Raw genomic sequence first — 16,277 nt, 5'->3', positions numbered from 1 at the left:
CTCCCTTCCCATGTACACATCTAGCATTTGGCACAGCTACAAGGGCACAGCTCTGGGCTGAGACCGTGATCCTAAAACCAGAGGTTCCTTATAACTGAAATTATAATTTGCAAATTGCACTTGATAAACTGAGACCATTTGGGATTTTCATTTTACATCACTACAAACTGAAGGCCAAATTCAGCAGCAACGTGGGAGGCGCCCAGGGACTAATTTAGACTCTGTTACACTGAGAATGCTTCAGTGGCAATTAGGCTGCCTTGGACCTACTACACCCTACTCTACCAATGTACGAGAGTCTGAGATGCTGTTACTAGCATCCGAAGCAGCTGAAAGAAGGTGTAAAGTAAAGCATAGTAGGATCAGGCCTACTTTAACTCACACAGTCTTACACCTTCCGTGAGTTGTTTTTTTTGCTACACTTCTCTCTCAGGCAGGGGATAAGACTCAATGGGCCAAATTCACAGATGATGTGTAAGGAGCTGAGTGTCAAAGTTACACATTGGCCAGTTCAGAGAAGGCCGAGGGAGTATATGTGAGCAAGTTTACAGTGAGTTTAAGTTACTGCAACAAAAACACTGAGGGAATCTTGAAAAGAGCATAGATTATACTAGCCTAGAATGTCACTAGACTTTCCTAGATACATGTAATCACTGCCCCTGAGTTCCCATATTTCCACGCTGACTATAAGTGGGTTCCACTGAAAGCGTATCAATACAAAACATGGTTGGTTTTGAGGAATACATACACTTTATTTTGAGCATTGCTTTGCTTGGATTGCAGCATTATTTTCCAAATCTTCCCCCAATGTTCCATAAATTGTCCATGCAAAGGCAAGGAGTAACTGTGTCTGCCCCAGACTATTTTAATCGCATTGATTTGCTATTTTGAAGGTCATGAAGTCTCAAAAGGAGATGGATTAAAAAAAAAAAGCCATGGTAACAGGGTGAAGGAATCTGGGAGGGTTAAAAATGAATTAATAGAGACGTGCTACCTTCTGAGCTTTGCCAAAAGGCATACGCTTTCATTCGGAATGCAGTGCGAAAACGCTCCTTATTATTCAAGCCAACATTCTTAGGCTCTTTAGAAGGACTTTCTTCAATGGCATCTACATTCAGAGGGGTAAATAGCTTTCCTTTAGTATTGGTACCACGAACCCGATCCAAGAGACCCAGCTTTTGGCTACAAAATAAGCAAAAGTGATCAATTTCCCTCCGTTAATGCAGACCAGTACACTTTAACTTGCTTTCATGATGCTGTTCATATATCAGATCCCAAATAAATGTTTCACATACAAGGAGGACACTGCTGGAGCTATGGTAATTCATCAGTGTCTAACCACAACTGAGAATTCACTGTTGCGGGGGGCGGGGGGGGGGGGGAGCGGCACTATAATACCCATGCAGCCAATGTTACCATCCTCTCTACCTAGTCTGCCATACTGCTTCTGCTCCATTAACCTGGCTGAAGTGCCAGGTTTATCATTAAGAAGACAAACACCAATATTTAGCCAGTATCATTATCTGATGATAGGGAGAATTGGCCTTTTCAGCTCAATGCCCTCTTTAAGTGCTGGTAGGGTGACCAGATGTCCCGATTTTATAGGGACAGTCCCAATATTTGGGGATTTTTCCTATATAGGCTCCTATTACCCCCACCCACTGTCCCGATTTTTCACACTTGCTATCTGGTCACCCTAACTGCTGGGTGCCTGTTAGGCTATTAAATGAGCTGCCCGGGCATAGTGATGATGAATGAGAGAAGTGCTGGACTCAGAATAAATTATTTTCAAAACAGCACAGACCACAAAGACATTCCTAAGCAATTGCTCCATACATGGCACTGCAGGACACCCAGTTCTCACCCATTTAATTCCAGTCAATATTCATGGTAGGGGAAATGAGGAGGGTGTCTTCTGACTGATAAGAATTTAAAACATTCTGATGCCTTTCAGCCTTCTAGCCATTCGTTTTGTTGCCCTATTAGAATATTAATGCCACGAGAATGTGTGTTCTTCAGGGGACACTCTGCAGTTGGACCCACACTGGCCACTCCATGCTAACCTTTGGACTGGCACCTGTGAGCTTTCTGCAGGCTGAATTACTGGCACTCCTCAGGGATTCTCCTGAAAGGATTAAAGTATGGTGGACAAGGTGTGGCTTGTGGGACAAATGCAGATCCATGAGAAACTGGACTATTCTCATCTTTACAAGGAGGTGTGGCCATTCAGACCATAGGAATGTAGGATATAGGACGGGAAAGGGCCTCCTGGAAAGAGCCTCACCAAGTCCAGTCCCCTGCTATCCCAGGTCATACAATCAGGCTACAATCAGGTCATACAATCAGCACACATTGTTCCACCTTGATCTGGGCATTATAGCTAATGGCAATTGCAAAATATGTCACTTTATCCACATTATTGTGGCCCTCAACTATCTATCTTATCTAAAGCTAATCGACTGATGGAATTGCTAAGGTGTCTATCACAATGAGTTATGTCCTAGAGAAATTGATATTATTTAAGATAAATCTTTGTATGGTGATGAGTTTTAGAAGAATTATTGGTTTTTTTTAAAACAGTATTGTCAATGTGAACACCATATCTGTAGCCCAGTGAGATCAGTACCTTGTATTTTTATATGTAAAACAACAATGAAATGCATTATATAAAACTCCCCACAAAACATGGACACATCTTATAATTTCAGAGCAGAGATTAATGGCTACATAATTTTTTCCCCTAGCAGTATAGACTTTTCCCATTGCTTCCTGAAATGTGTATAGTGTGTAGTTACAGTCACACTGGTGATGACTGCCTGTATTTCTTTGCAGAAGCTAAAAGCAATGCTGCAGATAGCAGAAGAGGCATTCAGAAAGTACATCCTTTGGTCACAGGGGGACAATTTGGTCCCTGTTGAAAATTAGAGCACCCTTGGGGCTACTCTAATTTGCACTGGCTGTAGCATCTCCCTTGAGGCCTGCGAGCCCAGGTTCACCTGAATGCAGCAAGCTCAGAAATCTAACTCAGGGAAAATGAAGGTGAAGACAGTAAGATCACTTGGAAGATTGCTTGGATGAGTCCTGCATACACCTTGCGAGTTACACCACAGAGATTCTGTTTGCTTGTTCAACTAAAATATAAAAGCACAGTTCTCAGGAGAAGCTGCTTTTGTGAAAGGCCTTAAAGGAGAAGAGGGTGCCATTGGCATACCCCTCAAAGGGGATTTTGGGAGTAGGGACTGAAAGGAAGAAGGCACAGAAGTGGGTTTGGGGGCCAGAGTGCATTAGATGAGCAGCAGGGACTGAACAATCATGGAGAAGTAAGACACATTTGAAATGGGGAACGAAGAGTTTGAATCTGATGCAGGAAGCAAAAAGGTGAAGTTATTAAAGTGAACTTATTTGAAAGAAGGGCTGAGCAGGGTCAGAGCTGGGCAAGGCAGAGGATTTTTGCAGCGGAGTTTTAGACTGATTGGAGGGACGATGGGGTGAGATTCAAGGAGGAGGAGTTACAGCTGCCAGGGGATGAGAAGCTCAGATGGAAAGTGGTGCTGAAATGTTCAGAGCATCCTATGTGCATCAGATCTCCAGTGGAAGTGAGCTTCTCACTCACCTTATTAATAATGATGAGCAAATTGCAAAAGCTAAAGAGGTTCACTTTGGGTGAACAGCCTAAGGTTCAAAGCTGTATGCAAAGCAAGTGCTCTAGTAAGTGAGATGCAAATTTAGGGCCCAAAGTTAGGCAAGTGGCCTCATTTCAAATAATGCTGAGCCCTTCCAGGTCCCACGAACTGTGGGTGCTCAGCACCTCTAAAAATCAGGCCTCTAGATGCCTAGAGGTTGATTTAGTTGCACCCCTTTAGGCACTCAAGTTTGCACATTTTGGCCTGAGGTTACTAGTAAGGATGAGCCCAAGCAATGAAGTTTAGGCCAAGGCTTCCTCAAAGTTCACTTTGATTTGGGCCCATCTACATTTTCCAAAAATCACCAGTTTTGGTTGAGTGAAGACTGTGAGAAATTGTCATGGGAAGCATAAACTTCCTGGCAAAGGTGCCAAGTGCTGAAGAAGGCAGCAAGTGGCAGAGATTGTGTCGTTGGGGGACTTCTTCAAATATGCATAGAGGGCCAGAGGAAGGCTCATTCGGAAGAGTGCAGGGAGGGAAGTGTGTTGGAACTGGGCATGAACTACATGTTGGCTATGTATAGCCTCCATGTCCATCTCAACTCCTCAGGCCTGTCTAGATACATGATGGGCTCCCTGCCTTACAATTCAAATGGCATACAGTGTTAATTGGGAATTCCTCTTAATGCAGACAAAAGGATTCTACTGTATTATTTCTGGTTTGCAGATGGAGAAGTAACTTGCTCAAGGCCATAGAAGGAGTCAAAAGTTGGATCTGGAACTTCTGAGTTCCCAGAATTGTGCTCATTGGACTAAATACCAGCTTCCTTAAGACAGTAGGTAGAAGCATTAGCCAGACCAATGCTGTGAGAGTGTGACCACAAGGACACGGAAGTGTATTGGGACAGAGCTACAATACAAAGAAACTCGAAAGCTTATCTCAGGATTTATTCTAAATTCAGAGCTAGGAATCCCTGCACTGGTTGTCTCAAAACAGGATTCCTTGCTTTTCCACACCTCCCTTCTGGAATGTAGGTCAAAATATTCCTCTCCATTCAAAATGACAGATAGCTTATTTGCAGCAAAGATCTCAACTGCATATGTCCACAGGATGTTCTCTCTATTTTATTTATGCTAAATAATCTAATCCTATATCATTCCCAGATTCTCCTTATAGGGCAAAATTCTACCCTTTGAATCCATGAGCAGAATAATGCCCCTGCACTTTTATTTTTTTAAGTCCTTTATTTTCATTCTCCAATATTTTAGGTTGAAATCTGATGGCGAACTCTCAAGCTCACAGCAACACTTGCTACAATATTAAACAATTACACAAGGGATACTGACTTGCCTGTCTGAACTAGGGCAGCTACAGCAGTCAATATTCAGGACATCAGGCATCAATTTCACTTGAAAGAAATGTTGCTCAGTTTACAGTGCATTGTGTACTAAAACTCTCCAGATTTCTTTCCAGATAAAGAATGAATTGTCATCAGACAAAGAGTGGGCTTTATTCTCATTTCCAGCAGATGGAATTTGGATCTATTAAAACAAAGGCCTGGAAACATTTTATCTTATTTCATGATCACAGCACGCACGTGACTCAATATCAAAGTATTAAAGCATGTAGCCATCACATCACTCTTCATAAGCATGACTAGAGCAGTAGTTCCCACATACTCCTACAGGTATGGCTACTGGTAGAGCTCAGGCTTCTGGCATTGCTTTGGAGTGGGTTTTGTCCCTTTGGTATGTGGTTCCATGGCAAATTCCTCCCTTACACAAAATTCTGATTCTGGGGTGGAACTTTTAACAACTTTCATTGCAAATCCTAAACATGAAGTGGTTACAGAATGAGGACCTTCATGACAAACCTGCAGAGCATCATCACTGCCCGCCTCCCACTCAACTGTGCGCACTCCCAAGCTGCAGTGGAATCTGAATTGCTCCAAACTTCAGTCTTGTGCAACTAAGCACAGTCCCAAGTTAGATGCACCTATGCTCCATCGTGGATCATATGAAACTGCTGAATGGGAGGCAAGCTGATGTGTAGCACAGAGGCTCAGCATAAAGGCCAGATGCTCAGTTCATTGATACAGAAAAATTCTGCCCTCAGATTCTCACTTGCAGTTTCCACTGACGTCAGTGTGAATTCTGCTGGAGTTTCTGAGAGCGGAATGTGGTTGCTGGGTGTATAAGGAAGGGTTAGGGCTTGGAAGGGTTAAGGAAGGGTTGGCTGCTGCAGTTGAGGTTTTACATTCACCCTAGAAGGGTGCGAATCATTAAACTAGAAGATTAGCTCCAGAAACTATCATGCAAGACAATAATGCAGTTTCATCCCATCATGCAAGTCAGACACTCTCCTCTATGGGACGGTTTTGTTTTGTTTTGTGGGTTTTTTTGCACCTAATACTGGAGTTTCATAAACTGACAATATTTGTGCAAGAATGAACAAAAACCCAAAGTGATAATCCTTACAGTGGATCAAATATAACCCCCACCTATATTTGTAATTTTAATCCCCAAAAATAAAACACAATACAATAAAATAAAGTAAAAAGATCCAGTCAGGAACTCTTCTAATGCATTTTTTAACAGTGAAGGGCTAAAATCCATATGCTGTTTATGGTTACAATCTGATATGTGTCAGCTCTTTTTACAGGCCCAAAAATCCAGAGTTTGGTCAAGAAGATAGATGCCTAGCAAATAGTGAACAATATTAGCTAAGAAGCAGAACAAACAAAGGACAACCTTGCTTTTTGCTAAGATAAGCTCGGTCAGCAAGAAGCCAGGTGGAAATTATAATTGGGGGCTTTATCTCAAAGTTGCAAACAGACCAAAGGAATGAAAGGTGCCCTGTTTCTTCTGTAGAAGAGGTGCCTTCCTACACTAGCCTTGAGTTTATGGAAGAAGTTCAAACATGTCAGTATGAGATATGATATCCTCCCTCTCACAGATGTGCACCTCTCCTCCAAGCCATTGCCAGTGCCTGCCTTAGAAACACAAATAAACAACTAAAAGACAATCTTTATTGCTATATACTTTTCATTTGTCCTTTTGCTTTAACTCCTAGGTGTCTACCTGTTGGACAATTGGGGGGAGCTACTTCAGTCCTATGGATCCCAAATCAGAATTCAACATACATATTTTATACTAACACACTCTGTATATTGTTTAAAGGAAAACACCTGTGTACTAATTAAGTGTCATGTGTTAACCTGAAACCAGGGGCGGAGACTTTATGTAACCTTTTGACCATTGGCTACTGTGCTTATCTTGTCTTGCTGCTAGACCTATCCAGGGGTTTGGGACTGCCTACCCCTTCATTTTCCTCCACCCATGGAAAATCCATATAATCCATTGTAATCAATTGTTTGGCAGTGTCTCTGAGCCTAATAAGCAAGGTGACACTCCGCTAGCGCTGTGCGTAATAAACCCACATGCTTGATTCTACATGGCGTCCATATTTTGTTCCTTCAAACAGAAAGTTTTGTAATAATATTTTTAGATCTGTTTTGCAGCTCAAATAACTGGAAGCACAAGGCAGTCATGCTTACCCCAATTTTTACTACATTAGCAATTGTATCTTACATGGGTGAGCTTAGCTCTGGGAAGCCAAACCTATATTGCATTAGTTTACAGAAATATAGTGCACAAACAACAGAAGTAACAGGTCAGATTTTCAAAAGCACTTAGCTTTGGCCTAACTCTGCTCCCTCTGAAGTTAATTGGATATTGATGTCAATAGGTCAACACTGAGTCCTGAAAAACCCATCCTCAATTAATGCTGCAACATATCAAAAGCCTTCTGTAAATTGTCTTAGTGATCACTCTTCCAAAATACTTCCAAACATTAGCCAACTAATTCTCGACACACCTCTTTGAGGAAAGTAAATAGATATGACATTCTGCAAAAGGGGAAACTCAGAGAAAACACAATATTCAGCCCTAAAATAATCAAGGACAACTCCTCCTGATAACTCACACCTATACTTAAGGAGCCAGGACTAGAATCCTAATTCATAAGGTCCAAAATTGCAGATTTCTAGCATGTGAGCTATAGAAAAACTCTTTTAGCTACTAGTGGTAGTAGTAAGTCCCTCATCCTCTCGGTGTGTCAGCCACCAGACAGCAACACCATTCACACACAAAGCCAATACGTCACAGATCCTTCCATTAGCACCCTGAGGGCCCAATTATTCAGAGAGATTCTGAGCGCTTCTTGGGAGGCGCTCAGCAACTTGAAGGCTTGGGACATCTAGGCTGAGTTGCCTACAAATATTTTCATGGTGGGGGGTGCGGGGTGCGTTGTGCGTGGGATAGATGGAAGAAGAATTAATGAGCTACAGCAGAATGATAAGAAAAAATTATGAGGATAAAATAAAATGCTTGACAATTTAGGCAAAAAATCAGTTTCTACAATAATGCATCTAGACAGGTCCCCTAATTATTATTTATTATTTGTATTTCATGCACCTGCAATATGCAAGATACAGGCCATCTGCAGGAAGATGCAGTTTTTGCTCCAAATTGCTTACTGTCTTAGGCCCGGATTCAACTTTACTTACATGCTTAAAGATAAGTTCTTTGATGAATCAGGGTCTAAGATCCTGGTCCTGCAAACACTTATACACATGAGTAAGTTCACACAAGTGAGTGGTACCATTGAACTCACATGCAAAGTTATTCACATGTGTTGGTGTTCACAGGATTGAGGTCTTAAAATAATACCTAGGTCTTATGCAGCACATTTCATCATTGGATCTCAAAGTGCTTTTACAGATGGGGAAACTGAGGCACAGAGTGGGGAAGTGAATTGCCCCTGGTCATTCAGCAGCCCAGTATCAGAGCCAGAAATAGAACCCAGGTCACTCGAATGGCAACCCAGTGTTCTAACCACTAAGCTACACTGCCTCCCTTAACATCTTTTAAACATTGCCTATTCTGTGCTAGCTTTTTTGTGCCCTTGCTTTTTTTTTGTTAGATGAACTACTGTAGTAAAAAAAGAAAGCACAGACAGAAAATGGCATGCAGCAAACATGAAAAGAGAAAGATAGGTATATACATTCAAGTAATAACTGAGCCTAAGTTTTCTTGTGACGCTTGATCCAAAGAATGACTCCCCAGTAAATATGACATTACTGTAAAGTGAAGAAGTTGTTAAGATGAGAGATTAATGGTTATTAGTGAAACAGTGAAGTATGGAAAGGGCCTTCCATTTGTGCTTTAAAATGTGGGGTGCAGATCCCTCCCGCTTTTTCGGTTTCCTGGAGGTCCATTCAGAAAAAATGCAGACAGTGTCATTTTCCAGCTATCCTTGCAAAACATGATTTTATTTTTGTCATGCTATTGTTACCAGCAACACAGAAATATTAGATTATACACAATCCTTTATAACAACATATTAAGGGACCTGTGTAGCTCTTTTCATCCAAGGTTCTCAAAATGCCTTTATATTTATGTATATTTATTATGTATGTATTGTATCAATCCTACTTTAGAGATCAGAAAACAGAGATTATAAATGACTTGCTGACAGGCAGATAATGAGACAGTGTCAGAGTTTGGAAAGAACCTAGATCTCCTGATACCTAATCCCATAGTCTAACCACTAGACAATGCTCTCTATACCCAGTCAAAACTCTTTCTGACTTTGTGTAAGGGCTGCAGAATCAGGTTCAAAACCTGAAAGACTTGTCTATTATGGCTGTTTTTGTGTAAGGGCCTGATATTCAGAGACGGTGAGAATCCACAGCTCCAGCTGAAGTCAATGGAATAGATGTCAGCACTGCTGAAAATTGGGCCCACAATTCCTCCCTTGTCTCTCTCACCAACAGAAGTTAGTCCAATAAAAGATAGAACCTCACCTTCCTCTTCTCTCTCAAATACAGAGGAAGTTTGCAAAAAGTTGGAACAAAAAAGGCACATTTCAGGATCCCACTCAAAAATTAGTGGAAGCTTTGAAAATGTACGCTTAACACACATACATTTATCAACTAATGGTGATAAAGAACTCCCACTGCCAAATGAACCTCATGTAAGGGGACTGTTGTCCCCTGATTAAAACTCAGTGGGGGTGTTTTGGTTGGACAGCTCCCAGTACCAAAAGAAAGGGGAAGGGTCGATGAAAAATCAGGACCCTGAGACAGACAGTCCCCAGGGGCAATGGGGAGAGGCCAATGCTCCAGGTTAGCCTGATTGACAGGGTGGGCAGGCTAATCAGGGAGTCAGGAGGTCAGGGGGGGTCCCGTCCTCCTTGTGAGCCAGAATTGCCTAGGTCAGACAGAGTGGGGCTGAGCTAAGGAGAAAGCAGGGGTGCAAGCGGAGCTGGGGAGCAGAGCTGTAGCAACCAGAGCCAGAGGGGCCAGAGAAGCAGCCCAGGGAGCTGGAGGCAGAGCAGCAGCAGTGCTGGGGCAGAGTGGTGGAGCTGGAGCTAAGACAGAGTGGAGCCGGGTGCGGTGAGCAGCTGGGGAGAGCAAGAGGGACCCTGGGCAGTGGGCCCAGCACAGGGAGATGCCCCCAGCCAAGAGGCCCTGCACTCGGAGGGGGATTGTAACCCTGATGGGGCAGGGGCAATGCTGGGAAGAAGGGTCCTGCCACCTAAAGCCTGAGGGCGTGTCGCCACCTCCAGAGTAAGTGTCCGACCCGCAGCATCCCTCCAGCACAGCCAGGGCCTGGGACATGTGAGGAACAGTCTGAACTTCCCTGACATTCCAGAGACACTGGTTGTGATGTCCCTGTGCCACAGAGCGGGGTTATGTTTCCTTTAACCTTTCCCATTTTTTCCTTATTTTTTTAAATTGGTTGCTGTTTCATAAATTGTATTTGCTTTGAACTGTATGTAATGATCAGTGGGTCAGGGAAGTGCCCAGTGCAGAGAGAATACCCTGGAGTGGGGACACCCCAGCCCCTGCCCTAAGTGACCACAACAAGATTGGGGGTTGAGCCCCCCAGGAATCCTGGGCCCAGCCTTGTTGGGGTTACGAGGACTCTGCCACGCAGGAGAGTGGAAGGGGAGCCCCTGAGGTCAGGCAGGCCTCTGGATAAAGGAAGTGGGAGCAAGGACTCAGATCCTTTCGCTAGCCCACTTCACCAGGGTTGTTTATAAGTCAGAAAAGTTCCCCTATGGGATTAGGTCTGAATCAACTGACAGGCCTTGCAATGCACCCTGGAGAAGAACAGATCTGGGCTATGTCAGACAAAGGAGGAGGAGTGAATTCATCTTTCTACAGAAAAATGTCTATGTGATACTGCACTCCTAGTAAATAGCAACCCAGTATCTAAGGTGCTTGAGGAATGAAAGGCAAGTGAACAAGACTTCTGGCGTGAAGCCATAACCAGGTAAACCCTGACTAGAGATGAATTAAGAGTAGGGGCTGAATGCTGCCTTGTAGAGTGTGGGTCTGTGCCATCTATGGGGGAGGAACTGGTTTTCAAAGAGCAGCAACATGCACAGCAGAACTGAGTCTACCAGGAAGGCACACCCAGCATTCGTACCAGCGCCTCATCCTATCCTGTGCCAACACCAGGGACCATGGACAGTCAGGCCTGCTCCTCATCCAGCCACATCACATAACGGCCTGGTTTTACCCTACATGAAAGGTGAGATCCGGTAAAACTTTGGGGTGCCACAAAAATTATATCAGCCTTCCTTCTTCACAGACACTTTCATGTCACCTCACCACTGGATACATTCCTCTTCCCCCCTCTACAGCCTCCTCGGTGGCCCTTTCCTCTCCTCCCCAAGCACCCCAAATAGTCACATACAGCTGTGAGTCTATTGCACCACTGGGTCCAGATTGCAAGAGTCTTGACTTAAACTACCCCTGCACCTGACTAATATTCTATTTGTTCATGGAAATGAGAGAAAGACAATACTGAATTTATATCTGTGTGCGTGCACTATTCTCAATGAAATCATATGGAGCTTTGCCACTGAATTCAGTGGGCACAGAATGGAGATTTAAAAAACTATTGTTCATCACCAAACCCTGCCTCAATTTGAGTCTATACACTAGTTATTTATTTCTAGCTCCTCTTTGACAGGCACAGCTCAACTCCTCGTACTCCCCCTGCACTCCAAAACTCAAACAATACACTTTGCTGCTACAGCTTTCTCACTAAGAGCTTTGTGGCTTCCAGGTACCGGAAACACAGTCGCTTTCTGTGCCATGCCCTGTACTAAGAAAGCATGCTTTCATTGTTTGTTTCTATGCAATGTTAAAGGAAAACTGGAGTGTAATATAAATTATAATATCCTTTATTAAATCTAATTAAAAAGAAGAGCAAGTCACTTAGCAATTTTAATTGTGCTAATTGTAATAGAACAATTAGCAATCGGATAGGAAGTTGTCATATTGACAGCATCATGGGGCCTGATCCAAAGTCTACTGAGGTCAATGGGAACTGCGCACACCTGCCTATTTATCTCGAGTGGTTCAACCTCTCATGAAATACTCATTTCCTTGTTCTGTCTGGTTATAATGATTGCAAGATCAGTAACCATTCTGCTATTGTTTCAAAAGAAACACAACCTAGGGAAAGAAGGGATTCTAGGGTAATATTTTCAAAAGCACCAAAGTGACTTCAGAGCCAAAGTCCTACTGAATTAATTGCTTTTGAAAATTTTATCCCTGGTGTATACGTGCTTTCCTAGTGTGTTAAGAAGCTGCAGTCTGACTAATATCACATCCCTACTCAGTCACTGAAGAAACCTTACTTCTTTTCAGTTGGGATCTGCTCCAAAGTCAATGGGAGTCTTCCATTGGGAATGCCAATGGACATTACATCAAACCCTAAATAAGAGTTGTTTTTTTAAGAACTGCCAAGGGACTTTAGTAATAATGTTCGTCTATCTTAGGATTTCATTACACCTGTTCTCAAAGAGCTTGTGAACGTAGTGAATTACAACAATCATGATTTCTCATATCAAGATATTGCGGTGTTATTAACCAACAATGTTAGTTAGAAGACCCAAATTCTCCCAATAACAACCTGAATACTAAGCCATGGTTCTACCGCTTAGTCTAACAGAAGTCTATTTAGGCCAATCCTTACACATAAACAACTAGTTAGGTTAGTTACAAAAATTCCACAGTACCATACATTTTGTACACATACTATCTTTGATCCATTATTAAAGGGAAGAATAAAGGAAGCACTCAAATACATCGTTTAAATTGTTTTGAATGAATATTTACAATGTTAATAGCATTTTTTGTTCATGGCATGTGAGCCTACAAGCAAAACATTAACCATAAGGCATTCTTCAACCATGATATTAAAGCAAGAATATAATCATGACAGTTACATACCTGGCAGTACCATCCAATTGCTCTTTTCTTTTGGGGAAAAGAAGAGCGAAAGCAATAGGAAAAAGCAAGGAGAGAAGAAGTGTGTGTTAAATTTAGAAGTTTTCTTTCTGGCATTGCTGTAGAGCAGTGGTTCTCATCTTTTCCATACTGCAACCTGTGTTACAACAGAAAAAGCTCTGGCATTCCCCTCCCAACTAGCTATAAAGAAAAGGAGATGGGTATAACCCCATGCAAACCTGTTTATGACCCTTACATTGAGGACCCAGTCTTCAGCGAATAGCTAGGTCGATCACATAGGGCAGAGCAGCAGTTAAGTTCCACATTTCACTTCAATTGTAAAGTCACCCAGGTAGGCTTGCCTGGATGGGCCAGCTTGATATCGCACCACTGAGTCAGAACTCCCAATGGTCACCTGCTCCATTGAGGGAGCTGAGAATTAACATTTTGAACAAACACTGAGCTCAAGGACCTCTTTGGAAATGGTTTAATTTTTTCAATGGACAGTGTGAAACTAAAGACTGAAGTAGTAGAGAGACAAATGAGAAGAGTAGAAAAATTAACCGAATCCTAAATAAATACTTCCAAGGGGTTTTCCCCCTGGAAGATTTATTTTATAATATATCCCAGACCAGTCAGGGTGAAAGATGTTGTGAGTAAAACAAATTGTGAGTTATTCTTTCACTAATGGAAATGTGACATGTTCTTTTCTCTCTCAGCTTACTGGTTTCAGATGTAAACAAATGCTTCCCCAAACCAATTTAAAGAAATACTGTGGAATGCTAACTGCTGCTAACTATAAGTACAGTGAGCACATCAAGTTTAGTCCTCTTGCAGAGACATTATATGCTCCAGTCATATTTTGCGTCCACAGAATGTTGCTGGAATCAGTGATAACACCATAACTGGAACAAACTCTATGTGTATCCACTGTAGGCACAATGCTGCACTAGTAGGGATCAATAGTAGAGAGTAATTGTAATACTTAGTATTCATATGATACTTTTAACCTATAGAGCTCAATGTGAAGAAGGATTATTATCCCCATGTATAGGCAGGAAAACTGAGGAACAGAAAGGCTCATACCCAGGTCTGCAAAAGTTTCCATTAATTTGGGCTGTTTCTGGTTTTTGGCACCTAAACTCAGAGGGCAGATTTGAAAACAAAACAATCAACAAGAAAAAAAGATGATCCCCCACTTCCCCAAAAAACCTTGTTTCTCATGAACTCTCTCCACTACAGTAGCCTATCCTCAACTAATGGCTGCAAAGGGATACAATTATAAAAATCACTTAGCCCTTCCCTCCCTGGATTCATTAGACAATTAAATAGTTCCACTTACAAAAGGCCAACATTAGTTCAGTTAATTATTCTGTTCTACGTGGGTTCTGATACCATGCCCATCATTGTGATGTCAGAACACTCTGGCCAATACAGTTCAAGAGGGAGGGGGAAGAACCCTCAGCATTAACAAAACCCTTACATATAAAAAAATACTGTCAGTTCTGTGCATGTTGGCCATCTATTCCCCAAGGTCTCCTGTAAAATCCAGGTTACAAGTGCCCTCATGATTCAAAATGAAGGCACACAAAGCTGCTCCTGAGATGTCATGCTGGGTGAAATCCAGAATACTACAAAAGGAAACTGACTCCATAATAGACTCTTAGTTTTCCTCTTTGTTAAAAGCCAAGTTCTGCTCGTTCTCCCATTTCAAAGAGGACTAGATCAAAGTTAACTAACAGACTGCTAATGTGCATGAACAGGGTCCACATGGACAATTAATCTGCAGATTCTGTGGGGTAGATTCACACCCCAGCCGGTCACAAACTATTTGTTTGTGTAGACAAGCCAATAGAAAGAAAAGAAAAGAAAGATCAAAGGCCTTTTCATCAGGTAGATTTTTCCTAGCTTGTCTCCCAGCTGTGTGATTCCACAAAGCCCTCTCTAAAAGCAGGCTCCCTACTTACCAGGGTGGATAAAGATCAATGATTTTTTTAAAAAATAATCTGATTTTTTTAAATTTAAAATTGCATTTTTTTGATAAAATGCTTTTTGAGGAAAAAAACCTATCTAAAGATAGTTTTAATTAAGATATATTATAGCTCAAAGATTTCTCATCATGGAATAGGGATTATAAATTCTAATTGTATAGTATGAGACAATATATTCATGTAATATTTAAGAAAAGTTTTGTAAATGAGTTCCAGTAGTTCATGAATTAGGTTTCCAGGGGCTTCTGTATAGATTATTTAGGTTAATCTTTCTATCTACACAATGGGACTCAGTGCTCAGTCTAGAAGATACCATCAGAGATGCTTAATTTTGCAGTTCTCAAACTGTGGATTTGTGTCTCCAGAGATAACATTCTTGTTAACAGTAAAAATGGTTTAAAATAAATAAATAATATATAGAGGTGAGAAATAGCAGACCTCAACCCTATTGTCCCTCTGCAAATTTGTGTACACAGAGTCAATCCCTTACCTCTCTCTAAAAGTGCAAAGTTTCAAAAAGTTCAATGAATAGAAGATTGTTGGGGGCAGAATAGATCTGGACAAGGAGAAGAAGGCTGGAGATAAATGTGAGCAGGGAGGAACAGGCAGTAGAAACAAAAGTGAAACTTTTTGAGTAGCATATTCCAGAAGTCTTGAGGTCTTTCTGAGTGTAGCCTTCATTGATTTGAGATCTACCATACCAGTCTCTCACTAGAAGGGAAAACATAATGGCAGCAGGCTGTAAAAGAGACCCAGTTTGGGAATATTTTAATGAAATTCCTCTATCTGTGGGTAAGACTGGCATGCGTGCAAAATGCAAACAGTGCAACAAAGAAATGCAAGGCCTGGTTGTCTGAATAAAACAACATCATGAGAAGCGTTCCGTCTCAGGAGGAAGTTGCACTGAAGATGATGAAAGGAACGTGCAGGATCTTATATAAATATAGCTATTACTCTATGGTACTATCATTTTAGATGCAGTTTTGAAAAAAAATAAATAGCTGAAATAAGCAGATCGTCCTTTTACAATTTCACCTTTAAAGTAGTACTGAGTATCAGTGAATGCAATGAGTAATACTAAATGAGCAGTATGGTAATACTAATTAAATAACTGCATTGACTTATTTTGTTTAGGAGAATCCATCCTCAACATGCAGGATTCTGAAGACTATCCACCTCCACTATCCAAGATCACAATAATTTTCTATAGTTTCAGAGTTATCTGCCAATGATAGTGTTTCAGTCACATCATGTATGTCACATAGCCACAGTTGCAAAAAGAAAAAAAAATCTCCATCACCCAGAAACAACCATAGATAAATTTGTGATAAGAACCAGCAGATTACAAAAAGA

At 41.7% G+C, this 16,277-nt stretch overlaps 1 protein-coding gene across 1 annotated transcript in view; it reads right to left on the bottom strand.

Moving 5' to 3' along the window:
• KCNQ3 (potassium voltage-gated channel subfamily Q member 3) overlaps positions 1–16,277 on the bottom strand; it is a 258,655-nt gene that overhangs the window by 10,513 nt on the left and 231,865 nt on the right. Inside the window, exons 9-10 of the mRNA XM_077808831.1 lie at positions 12,937–12,963; positions 995–1,182 (exon numbers count right to left, since the gene is read on the bottom strand). Coding sequence (XP_077664957.1) covers positions 995–1,182; positions 12,937–12,963 — 215 coding nt within the window. The remainder of the gene's footprint in view (positions 1–994; positions 1,183–12,936; positions 12,964–16,277) is intronic.

Source organism: Eretmochelys imbricata, chromosome 2 (assembly GCF_965152235.1).
Source record: "Eretmochelys imbricata isolate rEreImb1 chromosome 2, rEreImb1.hap1, whole genome shotgun sequence".
Taxonomy (NCBI): domain Eukaryota; kingdom Metazoa; phylum Chordata; order Testudines; family Cheloniidae; genus Eretmochelys; species Eretmochelys imbricata.
Note: the sequence above shows the minus strand (reverse complement) of the source record. Positions and strands in the feature narration are given on the sequence as shown.